The 20,449-nt window shown below is 40.6% G+C and overlaps 1 protein-coding gene across 1 annotated transcript; it reads right to left on the reverse strand.

The window, feature by feature from the left end:
- Positions 1 to 1,698: 1,698 nt before the first annotated feature.
- Positions 1,699 to 2,461, reverse strand: LOC133900484 (protein SENESCENCE-ASSOCIATED GENE 21, mitochondrial-like). The gene is made up of 2 exons (XM_062341646.1): positions 2,224 to 2,461; positions 1,699 to 2,115 (listed from the first exon to the last, which is right to left on the reverse strand). The coding sequence occupies exons 1-2, from the start codon at positions 2,265 to 2,267 to the stop codon at positions 1,881 to 1,883; spliced, it is 279 nt and encodes a 92-aa protein (XP_062197630.1). The 5' UTR covers positions 2,268 to 2,461; the 3' UTR covers positions 1,699 to 1,880.
- Between the last annotated feature and the right edge of the window lie 17,988 nt (positions 2,462 to 20,449).

A 20,449-nucleotide genomic window follows, 5' to 3' on the forward strand; every position in this document is an offset into this window, starting at 1 on the left:
CTTTGGTGAATCGATGGACAGAAAGCAAGTGTTTGGGAACTTTAGGAGCATGGAGGATATTTCACAGTTTAGAAATCGATGTGGAGTATAGATCTGAGAGTGACCAACATAGAGAATAGGCATACCTATGCCACTTGTAGTCTGAATCTGGTCTTTTCCATGATATTTTTCACGCACGGCGAGACGTTCAAGATCATTAGTGATATGATCTATCGCACCTGTGTCAGAGTACTAGCTGGCACCAACACTGTAGGACGGATTTACAGCAAATGCAGCCGAGGGCTTGTCATCAGACTTGTTGTAGCAAGATGTTCAAGTTTTCCACAGATCTGGCATTCAGGACGATTTGAATTGTTTCCAGAGTTGCCGTCACCACCTCCTCCTTGAGAGCTCCTGCGTCCGCCACCACGTCCACCGCGATTTCCACCGCGATTTCCACCATGATTTCCGCCACGACCACTTCGTCCTCTTCCAGAATTTCCACGACTTCCCTTTGATGCAATGTTGGTTGACGAACCACCATCCTGAAATGGTCCATTGCAGCTTTCTAACCGCTTCTCAAAACTCACGAGATGAGTGTACACCTCGCCCAGCGTCATGGCATCTGCACGGGTGGTGACCGAGGTCACCAGTGGTTCATACTCCTCACTCAATTTGGTGAGAAGATAGGAAATGATTTCATCGTCACGAAGTGGAGCACCGGCGGAGGCCAGAATATCATCTAGCCCTTTGACCCGATTGAAATATTCCATTGTTGTTGTTGACATGTCCTGTTTCTTTAGATCTGCCATCTGCAGGCGTACCTGCATGATCTATGCCCGAGATTGGGCAGAGTAGAGGCGCTCTAAGGTGGCCCAAACCTCTTGTGCGGTAACGAGGAGGAGGACCTAACCAAGAGCCTTGTTGGAGATCGATGGCAGTAACGCGCTGAGAATATACTGATCTTGCTGCATCCACTTTAGATAAGCAGGATTGATCTCCTGCGCCGCCCCTCCTTCAGTGATGGTGGTCAGCATCTGTGAAGGGCACTCTTCGTTGCCATCAACAAAGCCAAGGAGTTGTTGGCTTATGAGAAACGGAAGGATCTGCGCCTTCCAGTAGAGATAATTATCTCGGTTGAGCTTGACGCTGACAAAGTGGCTCAGCGATGGCACTGGGATGGAGCTCATGGTGTTGCTTATGGTTGTGGACACCGTCGAGCCCAAGGTAAATGGATCTCTAATAGCTCTATTACCATATGAAAAATCATATCACAATAGTTTGATGAAATCACAGCGCAATCATCTCATATATAGCATGTGCCGGACGGCACTGTTCCTTGTCCTTCAAGGTAGGAAACAAGAAACCAAAAATTATGGAGATTACAAATAGATTTATTACAGCTAGAGATATACCTATACATATATCTAGATGGTTAACCGTAATTAGATTGTTTAACATGGTCCCCTTTTGGGCGTTGGTCCGTGTTATAACTGACCACACAATTTGGTTTGAAATCATTTTAAGCAAAATTTGGTTCAAAATTTGGGAACAAACGAAAGGAGAACAAAAGGACTGCGTTGTCATCCGTTTCCGAGTAGACTTGCTACGGCGTCGTCCGCGGACATGGTGCCGTGATTGGTACATACGCTTTGTTTTGAGTACTCTGCAAAGCTTTTCGAACTGCCGGAGACGCTGCAGAAACAAAACGAAAGCATGTACCGTAACCAATATATATATTTATAAAATGATAAGCTCAGCATCGTCGATGCAGCTATGATATGCGGCCGCAAAAGTACACCACTCTCGTATCATGCTCTAGGCCGGAGAGGCCTAGAGCCATCAACGACGAGCACGTATCTTGAAGCAGATCGAACAAGCTCGATTGATTGATTAATTAATCAGCTCGCGGCGGGCTGCGTCAGCAGCTTGGCGCGCAGCTCCGCCGGGTCCACCTCCTTGGCGCCGCCCGCCGGGCGGTAGTACCCGGTCACCGGGTCCGGCACCCACGCCGTCTTCTCGTCCGCCGAGGCGGCCACGGTGTTCACCTCCTTTCCCATCACGCGCTTGGCCACCTTCTCCTCGGCCCTCCGCCCGGCTTCCTTCACCATGGCCGCGGCCACAGAGTAGCCCCTCCTGCACCATCGCACCACAAAAAGAGCTCGTCAATACAACGACGCTGCACAGAGAAGAAAGATTCCAAGGATATACGTGCGTGCATAATATCATGGCAAATGGGCTCACCTTTGTGCCAGGAGGCTGACACAGCTTGCTGCAACTCTCTCCATGGAATCAGGGCTGAATTTCAGGTCTCTCTTTCTCTCTGCTCTCTCTCTCTCTCTAAGATGTCTTCTCTCTGTTTTTGTTTGAGACGTGAGGAGAGATGTTGCAGCAGGGCAGCTTGTTATATAGAGACTAGAGAGGCAGAGAGGAAGAGAGGGAAGGGACCAATGCAAATGATGACGGCCACGGGATGAAGATGAACAAATGCTCTTGGAACATGTCCAATAAGGGGCAACGCCAGATGGCCATACGAATCAAAAGCGGCGTCGCGACGTGTAGCTCAGAGAGCCGGAGCCGCACACGCTTCCTTGTGGCTGACACACGGAGCCGGCCGCCGGTAGGTCGTCTCGGCTGGGATCTGGACTGGTCTGGATTCCCGGAGTTTGTGGGTGAGAGGGCGTGACTGCGATGTTCGTTTCGGGCGGGCGGCTGAGTGGAAGGGAGAAAAGATATGATTTGTGTTGTGCGTGAATGATGATGGCGTCTCCTGCCTAAAGGTTCGATGGCGTCTCCTGCGCTAAAGCCGGACAGGGAGATGGAGGCTTCTTTTCTCCGCATGTGGATCTTCTCTGCACGACATACTTTGGGGACCTTGCAGATTGATCCAGAGAGAGAGAGAGAGAGAGGAAATTAAGGATTAGTAGGGTAGTAAGCGTTGAAACGTACACTGTACTTGAGGAGTTTAGTCGTATCAAAAGCCTATTTTTCTCATATGTACAGGCTATATATAGAAGCTTGCTCATTGGCAATTTCTCAAAAGAATCCAGCTCCTAAATGAAGCTATTCCCTGTAAAGAAGGCCGTACATAGTGACAGTCCAGCACAGTTGAGAAGGTTGTCCCCACGCTGAAATGACCTATATAAGTCTTGTTTGGAATGCAGGAACTCCGCTGGAAAATTATCAAAGAAGGTGCAATTCCCAGAGGAAATCTACAAAGACATTAGTTCGAGTGTCCAAACGGATCCTCACGAGGAGGAGCTTGTTGCCACAAAAGATCAGAGACGCGACCGAGTCCGTGGCGGAGCCACCTTGGCCATGTTTCGTTGACCTGTTACTCAGGTAACTGCTCATCAAAGCTACTGACCATGGCGCGCACATGCTTCTCCTTACACCCTTCCTTCCTTCTTCGCGAATAAATCCAACTTCACTTCTTGTAGTGCAGCTGGTTGCCAAATATTGTGGCCAACCTCTCAAGGTTCTACGCGCCAACACGGACCGCATGCATGAAAAAAGCCGTGAAAGGGCAAACGCCGACAGGGACTGCATGCAGGTCCATTCCGTGGCGCCAATCGTTCGGTAGCGCACTAGAATATACTGCAGAAATAAAGTAGTTTCATATATATATATATATATATATATATATAGAAAAAGCCTATGGACATCATGATTCAAAGAGAGTAGCGACGTTGGAGTGTATGTATGTATATGTGTGTATATAAACATATACGACGAGTCTATTCTGCGCTTAGTCACAACAGTGAACTACGTTGTGTCACCCTCAGTTATTATAGCCACCGCAACACTCCAGTTACGACTAAGAAACTAGTCAGTTACAACGGCACATATAGATGAGTTACGATCGCATGATAAAAAATGTATAATTACGAGAAGCATTGTAGTTTACTGCTTCGTCACCCCCAGTTACGACTAAGAAAATAGTCAATTACGACATCACAGATAGTTGAGTTACGATCATATGATAAAAAGTCAGTTATGATAGCAACTATACTATTTTTTTATCGTAACTGGGGTGTGCGCACCGGTGACCCAGTTGCGATCACAGTTACGACTAAGAAAATAGTCAGTTACGACAGCACAAATAGTTGAGTTACAACTATATGACAAAAAAGTCAGTTACGAATAGTAGCTATACTGTTTTTTATTGTAACTGGAGGTGTGCATAGAGGTAATCCCGTTGCGATCACATGAAAAAAAATGTATAATTACGACTAAGATAAGGTACCCGGTTATGACCATATATGTTTGTAGTAACTGACCTATCTTATAAGTCGTAACTATACTGATTTTTGAATCATAATTGCGGGATGACGCAACAGTAAACTACAGTACACTTAGACACATAATATATATATATATATATATATATATATATATATATATATATATATATATATATATATTCTAGCATGTGCTTTGTCCCATTTGCATTTGGGACAGAGCACATGCTGGAATTTACAAATGGGACTTACCTAACGCATGGATCGGTTTGGAATTGTTCTGGATTCAGAATATGTGCACAGGGAATATGCATGTCAGCTGATATATATTGTGGTCAAAACTGAAACTGGATTTGGATATCGACACCAAGAGAAATTAAAGTTCCCAACATTCTAAGGTAGCATATATAAGACGTATTCGAAATCTATTCCGCCTCTTCCCCCGATATTATGAGAAACTCTGCGATTACGACACCGGTTCTGAACCAAACGCAAAAGCAGGTAAGTGCTCGATCCATATATACACACTAATTATGGAGTGCACAAACATGATATGTGGAAAGCGAGAGTTGGCGGAGGCAAATATATCAATATACTTTGTCAATTTATGTGCTAAACCATTACGCCACGTAAGAAAGCAAAATCCTTATCTTTGCTTTGAATTCCTAAACGAAAATTGTGGACTGCATGTCTGCATCTGTCTCAGCCCATTTTCCTTATCCTTGTTTTGTTCTAGTCTATCCTTCTGAACTTAAGTCAAGAAAGTGACGAGTCAAACAAGAACATTGCAGATACAAAATTCGCTACCTGCTAACATCACAAAAGATTCAATTAACGGCACTGAATATAATCTGGTGGCATATATATTCTCCGAGGATTTATTGTTTGCAAGCCTTGTGATTCCCCGATACTTCCATGAATTCTGGTCTAGTTTGCAGTGGTCGACTGATGAGCATGTGCGAAGCGGTCCCGTTCCATGTTTCCAATTGTTCGGTAGCGCACTAGAAAGACCTTCCTAGGTTTTTTCATGGACGTCATGAGAGCAGCTAGTTAGGAGGACTACTTTATGAATCATAAGTTTTTTTTTTCTTTTTGTTTGATCATACGCATCATGTGTTGCAAAAGAAAAAGTGGCACTCCCATATTTATAGTTAGGGATGTGTAGAAATGCAATTGGGACATAGTAGTAGTAGCACATGAAGATTTTCAGAACGGTTACCAAACTTATGGTTTGGTTTGGAGTAGTTTCTGTCGTTGAACTGAAACTGGATCTCGATTTTGACACCTAGGAAACTTGGTTCCCGGCATCCTAAGTTTGCATAAGACGTACTAGAAATATATTTCGCCTCTTCACCCGATCTTTCAAAAATGACACTGCGATTACGACAGCGATTCTGACTTCTGAACCAAACGCAAACGCAGATAAGTGCTCAATTTACATGACCACACTATACACAAAAAATGATACGTGGAAAGAGAGAGTTGGCAGAGACAAATATATCAATCTGCTTTTGCCAATTTATGTCCATACGATTACGCCACATAGGAAAGCAGAATCCCTATCATATCCTTGCTTTTATGCAGTTGACAGATATGATCTGGATATGCGCAGATATATTGCTTGCGATTTGCAAAACAAAATTGTGGGCTGCATCCGGCTCTCTTCCCGTTTTAATTCTTGTCATGCAAATATATTCAGAGTGACAGCAGCTTCACATAAATATATACGTGATCTTTTCTAAGAGGCGAATCGCGTAGGCATATACACCCTCCAGTCCAAAATAAATATTGTTTTAGATATCAATGCGGTTTCTAAAATATAACTTTAACTATTACTTTTTATTATAATATATTGATATAACTAACAAAAAATATACTATTACAAAAGTACTTTTCGAGATAAATTTACCGTATAATTTTTAAGTATCTAAACTCAATATATGAAAAATAATTTATAAATAAAATTTAAAACAATTGATTACATGTAACGCAAAACATATTTATTATTTTAAAGTAGAGGGAGTATTCAGACATACATGAGACCGAAAAAAACTCGACCAAATGCATGCACAGCTCGATGGAGGGGAGAAAGTTTCAGGCATTCACTTGTCAGTTTGGATGTACGTCAGGATGGCTTGAACATAGTTGCATTCACAGTTTATATTTAACTGTACGGATCCAGCCCCAAAATGGCAGTACTGTGTCATGCTAATGTATCTTGCCGTACGTCCTTCATGTCCTGAAGCTGGGAAATCTTGCCACGGATCAATCACACAGATCGAACAACTCAAAGTCAAACCATGAAACTAAACCGCGTGTGTTTAGAATATGTTTTTCGTCCTTTCACACTATCCTTGTGAAGTAGTACTGTCCAATAGACGACAATAATGTTGCAGATACAAAATTTGCTACTAGCTATATATAAGTCTCAAGTTTTGTAGAGATTTAGCTCCAAGCTCTAAGTTAGATCTTAAATTTATAGAAAAAATAAAATAATTTAAATCTCTATTTTTAGATTAAAATAGAAGCAAATGACTCATCTAAATATTTTTGGTGTACCCAATTCAAAGTCTACTGATAGATATGTATAAAAGTATTAATAATTTTTTCATCTGAAATCCATCAGAGATGTGTCAATCTCAAAAGGAGACTTCATCTGTCCTTAACAAAAAAAGACTTCATCCATGTTCCAATGTATTTAGTCTCACCTCAAAACTCATTCGCGAAGTAGAAATAAAAATTACAAGAAGTCAAATTGGCCTAAGAATTCTATTTGAATTCAAACAGATAACCGTATGGTAATTAGATCATATATCTTTTATACGGACTCCTACGAAGATGTTTAAATACAACCTAGAAAGGATACGAGATGGTCTTTCCAATGGATCTATCCCCAATTCAAAATTCATTTTGTACATACCGGAATCGCTTGAGAGAGATGTGGTGTGATCCTCTCTCTATATATAGTTAGTCATAGATACTTGAACAATTCGGATTTTTCTTTGACTATTCTACCACTTTGTAGTTATTCCGTTTGTTTGGTTTGAGAAACTCCACTTATGAATTTTATTATATTCACAGTAAACTTTAAGATTGCATCTTATATTCTCTTGCTTGTGTTCTCCATTCACATGTAGAGATAAACCTTTTTGGCAAGATCAACCGTGTTCAGCACAATTGATAATCATAGAGTAGTTGTGTAGTGGTTACGAGTGTTTCAATCTATTCTAGTCAGAATCTTTAGATAACCAACGTGGCTCCGCAAATCAATATATCTTAACACCTTTTAAAAGATTGGGCCATATTTCCATCAGTAGTGGTTGATTGATGACTTGTGAAATGCAATCCCCGGCATTTTAGCTAAGAAGAGAGAGCATGCATCTTCCAACTGCGTTTTTATACTATGTAATGTTCCAACTGCTTAAGAAACGAAAGAGCAGACATCGGTGCAGGAATGATTGGATGCACATTTGCAAGCACTTGATTGGACGTTGAATCTTTAATCAATATGGATATGATTATTCGTCTTGCCATAATCATGGGTGCAGGAAGCAGCGATTTGTTAGGTAGTTAAACTGGGATTTTTTAAATAATATTATTTTAATAGAAAATTATAAATATATTATTCAAAATGAGTAGAAATAGGTACCAGTTAGCACTTCAATTGCCGGCTAGTCACCTATCGACAATCGGAGTACTGACATACCATTTGGCACATCCTCAGGAACGGTTGGCACTCCAATTGCCAACAGGTACTATGTCCCACTGATGATATTTAAAGAAAAATTCATAGCTTTTTAATATGATCTCGGATGAAGATGATTTTTCTATGAAAATTATGCATATTAATGATATCTACAACTTTGTAATTGAACACTTTTCAATTTGAATCTGTTAAATGCCCAAAAAAGTGGCTATAAATTCCATATCTAGTTTTTTCAGATCTGAAATTTATAACCACTCTTTTGGGTATCTAAATGGAATCAAATGGAAAAGGTTCGATTACAAAGTTGTATCATTGGTAAGCATAATTTTTATATAAATACCGTCTCCATCCGAGATCATATATAAAAGTTATGATTTTTTTACTATCATCTGCAGAACACAGGACATGTTGTTAATTGGAGTGCCAACAAATCCGCGGGGAATTACATGTCATCTATTTGGTTATTGACAAGGGACTAGTTGGCACTTCGATGCCGATTGCTGGCTAGTCGGCAATTGGAGTGCCGACTAGCACCTATTTCTATGACTTTCCATTTTGAATATCATTTTTTTTATTTTTAATAAAATAATATTATTTAAAAAATCGTTAACTGGTATGGTGCATATACCTTCTGTGACAAGCAACCACGGCTCGGCCCTAAAAATTGCATGTTAAGTGGTTTATTGTAAACTTATGAGGATTTTATCAATTTTATTATTGGTTAGTAACACTGAGAGTTGTCTAAATTACATTTGCTTAATTAAATGTGTGATCGGCTATAAAGATAACAAGCACATGCTCAATATTCGACGTGCCTTGTGCTAACACACAGCTAAACCAGCCATCACAACAACCAACCAATTAAACTGAGTATAATTCCGTATTCCCGGTACATACATGCCAAGATCACATATGTACTTTACAAAATGTTCATCACAATACGGTTAAAAAAGTGTAAGTTATATTACAACACGGTTCGACATAAATTATCAGAGTAAAATTTTATGCCAAGTTATCAACAAACTTGGCCCAAACGAGGACTAGAAGCTATAGCAAGCTCATCTCTAATACATCGTTCATCTAATATGCAGCAGAATTTGTACAACAAAATAACAAAAGTGGCCAGTGATGCTTTTTTCCTTAAGCATCATTGGGTTAGTCTCGTATCACTTGGCTTTACTCTTCCACATCGCCAACATCAACAGGGTAGAAGTATCCAAATACCGGCTCGTCCTTACCTGCAACAAAAACTCAACAATGTCACCGTGAGTATGAAGGTACTTGCTAAACTTAAACATATGGGTATAAATATTCCCAACTCGAAGGATAATGCATTTGGATGGTGACAAGGGAACTAAGCCATAAGCTAACACATTTGTTTAAATGCCATTTTAATCATCTTTATACATGAGTACCTAAGTATAAAGACTTAAGTGACTCAAAACCAACCATACCACTATTGTCCCAAATCCTAACCATAACCATAATTAGTAACCTTAAATAGGTGGTCAACCCAAAGGGATCGCATCAACCATTCACTATCATACTCATCCATGATGAGCATGACCATCATCTCAGGATCATCACGTGACTCTACAACGAAGTGTCATGTATCCAAGAATGCTCATGACTGAGAGCGTGGCTATTCAAATAGTTTTCACACCCTGCAATGGAATCATAAGTATTATGTTTTATGTTGAGCATTATGTTCATTTGTTGAGTGCTTGCTAGTTTCTAATAGTAACTTAACTTTGCGTAGAGTTTTAAAAATAACTGATGTTAGAGTTTTTCTTTTAGTTAAGCTCCGCTTGGGCGTTGTGAGTGAATCCATTAAACTGGGCTCATCTTGTATTGCAATCATGGCACAAAAATTTCTAGAATTTTTGGAGCACTAGAGCACCTCCTGTTGGGTTATTAAAGGAGAGAACAATATGAGGATAGAAAAAAAGAAATAAGTTTGTAGCTGAGTTAGTGTTGTATCTCTAGCAAGTAGGGCCCATATGAGCTGGCCAGCCCACCACCTCTCCTTCTCATTAGCACCAGCAGCACCCTTCTCCCCCCACCTCACTCTCTATCATGTGCTCCCTCACTTCCCAACCGAGCAGCCCCAAAGACAGCAGGAGCTGCTGCTCCTCCCCTCCCTCAAACTCTCTCTTTTCTCCCCAAACCCCTCCATCAAGAGTAAGAATCAAGGTATGCATATGGTACTCTCGCAATCCCTAGATTCTAGGTTTCCCATCAATCAAAGTATTTTTCACATGCATGAATATTTCCTCGCTGTTCTTGAGCTCTTTCTCTTATTTGGTTGAGCAACAAGAAGCTACAGTTTACCTTCTCTTCACCGAGCTTTTTCCCTCCGATTCTAAACCCAACTGACGGTCACAAACCTTGACAAGTACCTTGGGTAAGTCTCCTAGGTTTCTCATGGCGTGAATGCATGAATTGGTTGGGGGTAAATTCGAGTTTTTGCAGCTGCATTCTTGTAGTGCAAATTACTTTTGTGTTCTTGGAGAAATGGAGCTAGTGGGAGAGGTTTGAATGAGATAGAGCTAATGATTCGTGCTTGTGGAGTGGATATTTTAGGTCTAGAATCCATGTATTAGTGTCAATACATGATTATATGGGTTAAATTTTAACATGCAAGTCAAATCGACCGATGGATCATCGAAAAACTCACTTTCTGCTATAGTTCGGAAGTTATGGTTAATCCTAGCTAAAAATACCCGAGAACTCTATCCGGAAGTTCCGGGTTAATCCAAGTAAATTTAACTGAGAACCCTCAACCGGAACCTCACCTGGAACATCCGATAACCCAAAAGTTCCGACCTTAACATGGAACTTCTGTATTTACTGTTCATCAAGCTTTTTTTACTTTGCTGATAGCTTGTATATTTCATAATTAATCCATACGAACTTCAAAGATCATGAAACCAGTTGCATTAGCTTTGTATGAGTGTGAACTACATGTTAAAAATATTGGGAACTCAAAAATACTTTTTGATAATTAATTAATTAATTATGTTTTAGCTCAATTAAATCACAATTAGTTAATATCATGTCCTAAAATTATGGAATCACCTGGACAATTCATTTTATGATATGTGCTATATAGGAAAAATATACTTTGGCATGTAAATGTTGTTTAAATCTTGAAGCTCATTTAATCATATAGCTAGCTTAATTACGATCCTTTTGGAACAGACCTTACATAAATCTTTTATATCATGAGCTTTCGCACTTCAATTCATATGATTTTTGTTGCGTCATGTTCTTTACTCGGTACATCATCTCCCAGTATATTTTCATAGCATTCGGTTCATGTATCGTAGCATTTCGTCACGTTAATTGTGATGCACCATTTTTTCTTTTAGCGATCGACGAACCAAAGAGCAATGGGGGTATTCTTGAGGTGGAACATGATTGTGATTTTGTGTGTGAAGCAACTGAGCATCAAGGCAAGCATCTAAGTATATTTTACCTCATATTTTGGATTATGTGGAGTCTAATTTGATAAGTTATTGTTTTATGTATGTTATGCATGTTAACGAGTCTGTATCAGGTTTTATAGGTAGAACCTATGTTGATGCATCTCCTACCTTGAACTACTGATATTTCCTATCCTTGTAACCTAGGTATAACATGTCATTGTTCAACTTAAAATTATCTGATATGCTTAGCAATGAACATGTCACTGGTAGAAGTCAAGCGGTGGAATGTTCCATCGTTTGCGAGTATATGAATTAATTACTTCACAATGAAAACAATGCTGGGGTTGTATGAGTGTGAGGATGAGACGAGATGTGGGTGGTGCTAGGGGTAGGTCGGGAGAGGAATCCGGATACCATAGACCACTTACATCGGTTAAGCACCGATTGTTGGTGCCGTTGGCTTTAGCACTTTTTTGTACTTACCACATGTCAATCTAATGGTAAGATAAGTCAAGTATCGTAAGTCGCTGCATTCATTTGACTCATAAATGTGAGAGAGAAGGCTTATAGAGGCACCTGAGGTTGGGCTAGTAAGTCATCGTACACTTGGGATCTAGGTGGCCTGCACATGGCTCGGCATCGGAACAAAGGTTCGGGGTGACTACGTGAACAGTTGTCACGTGAATCATCGCTTGGAACCGATGGATTGTATGGAGAGTGGTCTCGTGATGTGTGGGCAAAGGAGTATCCCCTGCAGGGTGTAAAACCCTTTTGAATTATCGCGCTCTCGGTCATGAGCACACTTATGTCCATCCGCATTAGTCGTAGAGTTCCAAGGTTGGGTTATAGTACGTTGGGAAGTGGTTGTGATGATAGATGATGAGACGAGATGTATCAAGTTATAGTTACGTTTATGTTAATGTTCTCAGGATATGAGAGTAAAAGTTTTAGGTTGTAGTTGCTCACATTTGAGTCGAATGCTGCTATTTGCATGTAAATTCACTTAATCTTATGGCCGATTTCTTGCTACTTTACTAAAATGTATAATCCTTGGAGTCGGTTATTATATGTACTCAATATGGATTAAGTCTTGTGAGTACCTTCATCCTCACGCTGCTTGTTTGTTTTTTAGGTGATAATAGATGCCGGTTACTTGGATCCCACCGAGAGTGGTGTGGTGGCGAGAAGTCATTATACTACCTCTAACCCCGATCGGTTTCCTTGTGGGCAAATGATGTCATCGATTTTGTTTCTTTAGATATTTTCCACTACAATTTGCGTATGTTTACGCTAATTAATACCCTGTCTTTTGTCTAATGTATCAACTTTTATATTTTGAACCATAGTTTAATCATGATGTTATGATATTCATATTGGTAAATGTAGGTGTGGGTAATGGCTTTCCTGGAAATTACCAAAGCACACATACCGGGACTGCGGAATTGGATTCAGTTTACTCATTGGGGGTTGCGATTGTTGTGATGAGATGTGTGTTAGCACATGGCACGTTGAGAGACGAACATGTGCTAGCTCACATCTTATTAAGTGATCACCATAATGATTAATTCGAATAAAGTTTAGATGGATCCTGACAGGGGTATAACTTTACCCATAAGACACAAGACCATTCAGCTCATGCGACCTGCCAAGCACACAACAGGGTATTTGTGTAAACCTTTCTCATATGAGCTACATCAGACTGACCCGTGCCTACACTGCTGAGGATACCTAATTTCCACTGGGGCTCTTCCGCATTGGAGACCCCTAGGGTCTTCCCCATTCCAATATAAACTTCTCCATCTCATCATTTTTCTTGATGCACCGCAAGGTCACAGGTTAGTTGATGCACACAATATAAGATATTCAGCTCATCTGTCCCATATAGGGATATGTGGTAAGTACAATAAGTGTTGGGCATAGGCAAACATTGAACGGTGCTTAATCAGCTCAAGTCTCGTAATCCAACACCACTTTACCACATTGACTTAACTTTCATGCAAAGATTATATTACAAGTCCTACAACTCGTGAATGATGGAGACATCCACTGCTCGACTTCTATCGGTATGCTAAGCATAGCTAAGCTTATTGTCACACCCCAAAATCCATACCTAATCATAAAGCACGCATATGCATCATGGCATTATGTTTAATGTTTTTGGATTTTGTTTTGAGTATTCAAAATGTTTTGTGCTACGTCGTTAAGCAACTTGATGTTTCCACCATATACCTATGAGTGGGGAACTGTTTTGAAGTAGTTTAGATAGCCCAAAACCATTTAGGAAGGAAGGAAAAAGAATTGGTAGAAAAGAGAAAAAGGAGGGAGAACTTTCTGCATGTGGGCCCAACCCATGGTCTGACCAGCCTACCCGTGATCTGACTGCTAGAGCTTAGAACCCCCACTTAAAACCAATCGATCACCACTCTTCTCTCTCCCTCACTCATTCATTTTCTTCCCCACCCAAGAGAGAGAGAGAGAGAGAGAGAGAGGGCAAGGAGAGGTCCCTCACCATTCCTCCACCTCAAGCTCAACGGAAGCCGAAGATTAAAGGAGAAAGTCGCTCGCGAGTTCCCCACGTCGTCCCCGAGCTCATCCCCATGCACCCCCCTCATCGGAGCAAGCCTCAAGCTTTTCTTCCACGTTCATCTCCACATTGAAGCTTCCCCAAAGGCTACCAACCCTCTAGAAAGCTTCCCCGCACCAAGGTGGAACTCCACAACCCCTTCCCCCTCTTTCCCGCAAGTTCCCTCACTCCCCATAGCCATAGAACCGAGCTCCACCTAGCCATGGATGTTGATCCATGGGGCCTAAGCTTTTGGCCCCATACATGTCGCCCAAACCACCAAATATGAACTTTGTTACACTTATAGAGTGTTTTGGTACCACCCTTGGTCGAAGACATCATCGGAGCCTTTGCCGGTGATCACACCATGGTGCTGCTAGCCAGGCCTAGTGGTTTGATCACCACCTAGGTCGTTTTGACCGCTACCTGGGCCAGTTTGATCGCCTGGTTGGACTTGGTTGGCTAGTTTTTGGAATCAGACTCCATAATCAGGAGTCAGAACACCACTTCGCCAGTCTGACCGCCAGACCCTACAGTCTGACTGCCATGGGTTCGGTCAGACCATCATAGCTACTTAATACCATTTTCTCCTCTGCTCGACCCTCACTCGGTCTGACCACCAGACACCCAAAACCTAGTGAGCTTAGTTTATCCCATGTGATGTTTAGATACCTTCTAGCTCAATCATTTAAACATTCTTTTACAAATGTTTTCATGAGATGTCACGTTGCATCTTGTTCATGGTCATGCATCGTAAATCATACTTTATAGCATTATATCATGCTTATTGTGATTCATTTTCACTCTTTTAGTGATCAACAAACCAGAGTATAATGGGTTTCCTTGAGGCGAAATCGTGGTTGATCTTGTTTGCGTAACTGAGCACCAAGTCAAGCATCGATGCATATTCCTCTTATATTTTGGTGAGTTGCTGGTCAATTTTGTTAGATATTGCTATGTGTCGTATATGCATGTTTAGTGAGTCAATATTTGGAAATCGGGTATCACCTATCTTGTTGCATTTACCCCTATCTTGTTAGTGATGATCTACATCCTTGTAACCTGGGGATAACCATGTTAATGTCTAACTTAAAATTTATCTGAAATGTATAGCAATGCATAAGTTACTGGTAGAAGTCAAGTGGTGAAATGTTCCATCGTTCGTGAACTATAGGGCTAAATTACTTTTCACGATAAAACTATTGTTGGGAAAATGAGTTGTGAGAATGAAACAAGATGTGGGCGGTGTTAAGGGCAGGTCAGGAGAGGGGTTCGAATGCCATAGACCGTTTGCATCGTTTAAGCACATTCGTTAGCACTATTTAATTAAGCACGTTTCAGTACTACCACATATCCAAATAGGGTAAGGATGAGCCAAGTATCATAAGTGGCCACGTTTATTTGACTCATGTGCCTATTATGTGAGCGAGAGGACTTGTAAGAGGCACCTAAGGTTACTCCAAGAGTACACCTAGGTGACCTCCATAGACTTGGGCATGGGAACAAATGTTCGGGGTGAGTACGTGAATGGTTGTCATGGGAATCATCACTTGCAACCGACGGGTTGTATGGAGAATGGTCTTGTGTCGTGTGGGTAAAGATATACTCTCCTGTGGGGGTGTAAAATCAATTTTAATTACCGCACTCATAGTTATGAGCAAGCTTAATGTTTATTAGATGCCATCGTAGAATTCCATTTAGTATTGGTGGTATGGTGGTCATCTGTGGGAGAAGGTGAGGTGTTTCAGTTATGCTCTATGTTGAGATAACCATATTGATATGTTGGTTATGGTTATGTTCTTATGGTCAGCCTAGGATAGTCCAAATCTTAGGATATGTAGGTACTCACATGTTTATGTCATTAAAGTGCCTTTCGCATAATTCAACTTAACTTTATGGCATATTCTTTGCTAATTTATCCAAATGTATTATCCTTATAGTCGAAAATATATATGCTCATACGAGTAAGACTTGCGAGTACCTTCGTACTCACTCTACTTTGTTGATTATTTTGCAGAAAAAGTTTAGAAGACAGCTACACTACTACAAAATAGGTCTTATATGTCAATCCATTACTACGGTTCCTTACAAGCTGAAAGTGATGGTGTATCACTACTGGTTCGTATCAAAGACCAATACTAAAAGTCTATTCGAAAAGAACCACCAGTGATAATTGACTATCACTGCCGGTTCTAGCCATGAAATGACAGTGATAGTATCATTGTTAGTCCTCCTTATGAACCGACGGTAAAACTTGACTATCACTGCTAGTTCTAGCCATGGACCGGTATTGATAAGCATCATTGCTGGTCCATGTTACGAACTGGCAGTGATAATGGATGATCGCTTATCTTAAAAAAATTATAATTTTTTCATACGAAGTCAGATGATGACAAACTTTATATGAAAATTGTACCCCTTAACGAGATATACTAATTTGTAGTTGAAAACTTTTTAATTTGAGATCATTTAAATGACCAAATAATCATAATAATGTTTCAGAAAACAAGGATCAAAAGGAAAGCATATCCAATTGTTATCACTAGTACTTCTGTGGTGAGATGTTAAGGATGTTTCGCGTGAGCTGAGAGGTCCTGTGTTCGAGTGCCACGAACCACACACGCGAGAAAAATTACGTGACTTGTGAGATCGGGGGAGGGGTGTGCCTGGTTGGACCAAATTTTTTTGCTTTTTTTGTTCAAAAAAAATTGATTCAGGGAGCAACTAAGCATTGAGCAACTACATACTCTCAGTTACATCTAAGCATTGAGGGCAAGCTTCACCTTTTCTTTTACTCTGCCTTGACAAGTTACCAAGTGCTGGTAGATCATTGATGGTGATGAATAACATGGCATGTAGGGTGAAATATTCTCACTTGTACTAATCCCAAACTTCAACACCTTCAGGCCAGAGTGTTTGAAGATCATCCACCAAAGGCCTAAGGTATATATCTATGTCATTGCTAGGTTGCCTCAAACCAAGAATTAAGGTTGGCAACATAATGTATTTTTGTTTTTTACAAAGCCAAGGTGAAATTTGTAGATAGACAGTACAACATAGTAGGTGTTATGTGAGGTACTCATGTTACCGAATGGTTTTATGCCATCTGTGCTTATAGGAAACCTACTATTTTTTAATTCTTCAGCGAACCAACCAAATGTGTAATCAATGATTTACCACTGAGTTGAATCTACAGGGTGCCATATCATTGTGTCATTCTTACAACCCTCCTTGTGCCACAGCAATTGGGACTCCTTTTCGTTCGTGAACAAACGCTTCAAACGGGGAATTATAGAAAAATACCATATCACCTTCCTAGGAGTCCCTTTTCTCTTGCTGCCTTCCTCCATGTCACCACCGTCATTTCTACGCTTGTATTGATGGTTTTCACAAATAGCACATTGATCCAGGTTTGCATACTTTCCACGAGACATGACACAATCCTCCTTATATGCATGTATTTTTTATATTTCCAATCCCAAAGGACAAGTTATCTTCGCGACGTAGATGGTCTTAGGCACCTTGTTCCCCTTTAGTAGCATGTCATTTAGCAAATACAACAATGCTTTGAAAGTCCGATCATACCAACGATAGGTTGCCTTCAATTGCAAAAGCGTAAGCACCACAAACATCAGCGTGTATTTCTCCTTACAGTCAGGATAAAATAGTGTCTTTGAGTTTCGCACCAGTTTTAGAACTTGACAACTCACCATCACTATACTTATCATGCCCCTCAGCATCGCACACCATTTGGTTTATATTCTCCACCAAATCTATGTAGTCATCATTAAATACTAATATGTTTACGTCCCTGAGATAATTATCCATATCACCGGCTGGCGGTAGTTCTTGATCCATACTGTCGTCAGGGAGGACCTAATACATTTCCTCTTCATTAAGGCATTCCTCGTCGTGTTTGTTCGAAATGTGATATCTCTCTTTGAATCCACGCCTTAACAAGTGATCATATACATTGTCAGGTTTTGGGAACTTCTTCTCATTCTTACAATCATAACATGGACACCACATTACCGTTTTACCCCGACCTTCCCATATTCTCCACTACAGCTCTCATGAAAGACTTCACCCCGCTCATATACTCGTTAAAAATACGGCAATTAAGGTACATCCAACTTCGGCCAGTCATCTACAAATTAAAAAAAATAGTCATTATTAATTGAAACGACAAAGTACATACACTTGAATAAGTATAAAAATTCTAACTAAATTTAACTAAATTAATCCAATTTCTTATCTAAGGCGAAGGATCCTAGCTAGCTACTTTCATAGGCAAAGATAGGTCCTAATTTCATCCGAGGATGCCCGAGTAGGTTTCTATACTCTTCTATGGTTCTAGAGAAAATGTTGGCAGCATCTCTCCGTTGTTCTCCAAATACACGTCTCAACAATGAGCTAAGAGGGTGTGTATCCAGAGAACAATAGAGAGATGATACCGAAATTCTTTCTAGAGCCATATAAGAGCACAAAAACCTACTAATCATATCACATATCCTCAAACTATCCAAAGTTCCTAAACAATTCAGAGCATCTTCTTATAAATATGATGAGTTATCAAGTCATATTTATAATCAAACATTCCCGAATGGGAGACGTAGATTACGCAAACTAGGCTCACTTTTAGGAATGTAATTAACATAATTGTATCATAAACATATCAAGATTTGCACCTAATATCACCATAATAGCAACATAATTTCACTTTTAAGAATATAATAGCACTATAATTGTACCATAAACATATCAAGATTCTACTCAAACCCTACATTCTAGAAAATAGGAGCAAGAGGAGGAGGAAAGGGGATGCAAACCTTCAAAGATCAAGGGGACAATCCACATGTATCAAGATTTGGAAGAAAGAGCAAAATTATTGATTCCAACTCAAACCCTATAAGCCACCATATATGAGCAAGAGGAGGAGAGGGGAGGCAAACCTTCAAATGTTATGGGACAATCCCAACTTTAAATCACCAAGATTTGATTGGTCTTTAATAGAATCGCAAAAAAATCATTCATTTGCTAAGCAGCCGACGGACAGACACTATCTAGTTGTGTTGCTCAGTATAGTAAACATCACTTATTAGTGATGGGTGATAAAGACACCCATCACTAATGACTACATTATTAATGATAGGTGTCCTCGTAACCCATCACTAATGGCGCTGGTCTCAACCCCATCACTAATTACTTTTACATTAGTGACAGATTCCTCATTTACCCGTCACTAACAAGTGGCTCCGGCAATGAATTAACCGTCTGGGGCTATATTTAGTGACATGTACCCTCTCTAACCGTCACTAATTATATTAGTGGTGGACTTTTATGTGACCTGTCACTACTATCTTTAGTGATGAATTATTCCCTTACCATCACTAATTACACCTTATTAGTGACGGATTTTGACCGGGTCCTAACTCAAGCCACACATTAGTGACGGGTCATCACTGAACCCGTCAATAATCATATATCAGTTACAGATTCTAATTGATCGTCACTAATGATATGTCTACTTTGATGTTTTCTTATGTAGTGACTACTGTCGCCGGTCCCGAGCTCCACCATAGTATCCAGGATTGTATCCATTGTCAATGTAACCACCGCCGCCAGCACCACCCTGTCTGGCATACCCACCATTGTAATTATAGTATCCTTGTCTTGGTGGCATGGACCCTCTGCCACTACCTTGCCCCTATCTGCGGCCACCTCCGGACGGCGGTGGCATATCAAAACCATGACCACCATCGTCGTTGCTTTGGTTCTCGGCCGCACGACCACCTCCATAAGATGGTACCACACCAGATCCACCGCAGCCCACCTGACCCATCTTGGTCAGAATCCGATCACCACGAACGTTGCACTTCGCAGCACACATGACGTCTACGTACGAGCTAAGTGGTGAGAGCAATTGGCGTTGGTTTCGTCAACTTTACTTAGCTTAGTTGGTTAAGATTATTAGGGTGAAATCGTCCATTTTAGTTTGAGTCTAAGACTTTATATAGGAGTTCCTATTTTCTTAAGATTTAATCTCAAAAGAAGTAGTGCATGTATATGTAGATGCGTTTGGTTATGAAAGCATGTCTTTACGTTACATGAGGTTATACTTTTAATCTTCTTTAAATATATGCTATGACCCATTTATATGGGTGTATGAGTATAAGTATAATATGTGTTTGTACTTCCGACTTGTGGTTAAAAAAAAAGGAATTAGCGTTGGTTTTAGCGTTTCTAGTCCCAGTTTTTGCGAACAAAAACGCTAGACCCTCCGGCGGGCAATAACGCACTCCGTGATATCTGAAACAGACGGCCCATTGATACCAAACCCCCATCGATCGAATTCGACTGAGCCGATTTCTCTGGGTCAGCCCTATTCACAGTACCAGCTAATCCTGAGCCGTTGCGAGTTACCGCATGCAGGAGCTAAGCCAGAGACTGTCGCATCGTTTGAATTTTGAAGCAACGGCTCCACTGTCGTCTCCAACTGACCCATCGCCATGGCGACTGCCACAGCTCGAAC

This window comes from Phragmites australis, chromosome 2, assembly GCF_958298935.1.
Source record: "Phragmites australis chromosome 2, lpPhrAust1.1, whole genome shotgun sequence".
Lineage (NCBI taxonomy): Eukaryota > Viridiplantae > Streptophyta > Magnoliopsida > Poales > Poaceae > Phragmites > Phragmites australis.

Excerpts from the sequence above, each read along its gene's own strand:
- LOC133900484 (XM_062341646.1), bottom strand. The coding sequence starts at position 2,267 with ATGGAGAGAGTTGCAGCAAGCTGTGTCAGCCTCCTGGCACAAAG. Across the intron at positions 2,116-2,223 it reads GTCAGCCTCCTGGCACAAAG|GAGGGGCTACTCTGTGGCCG; the intron begins GTGAGCCCATTT and ends GCGATGGTGCAG.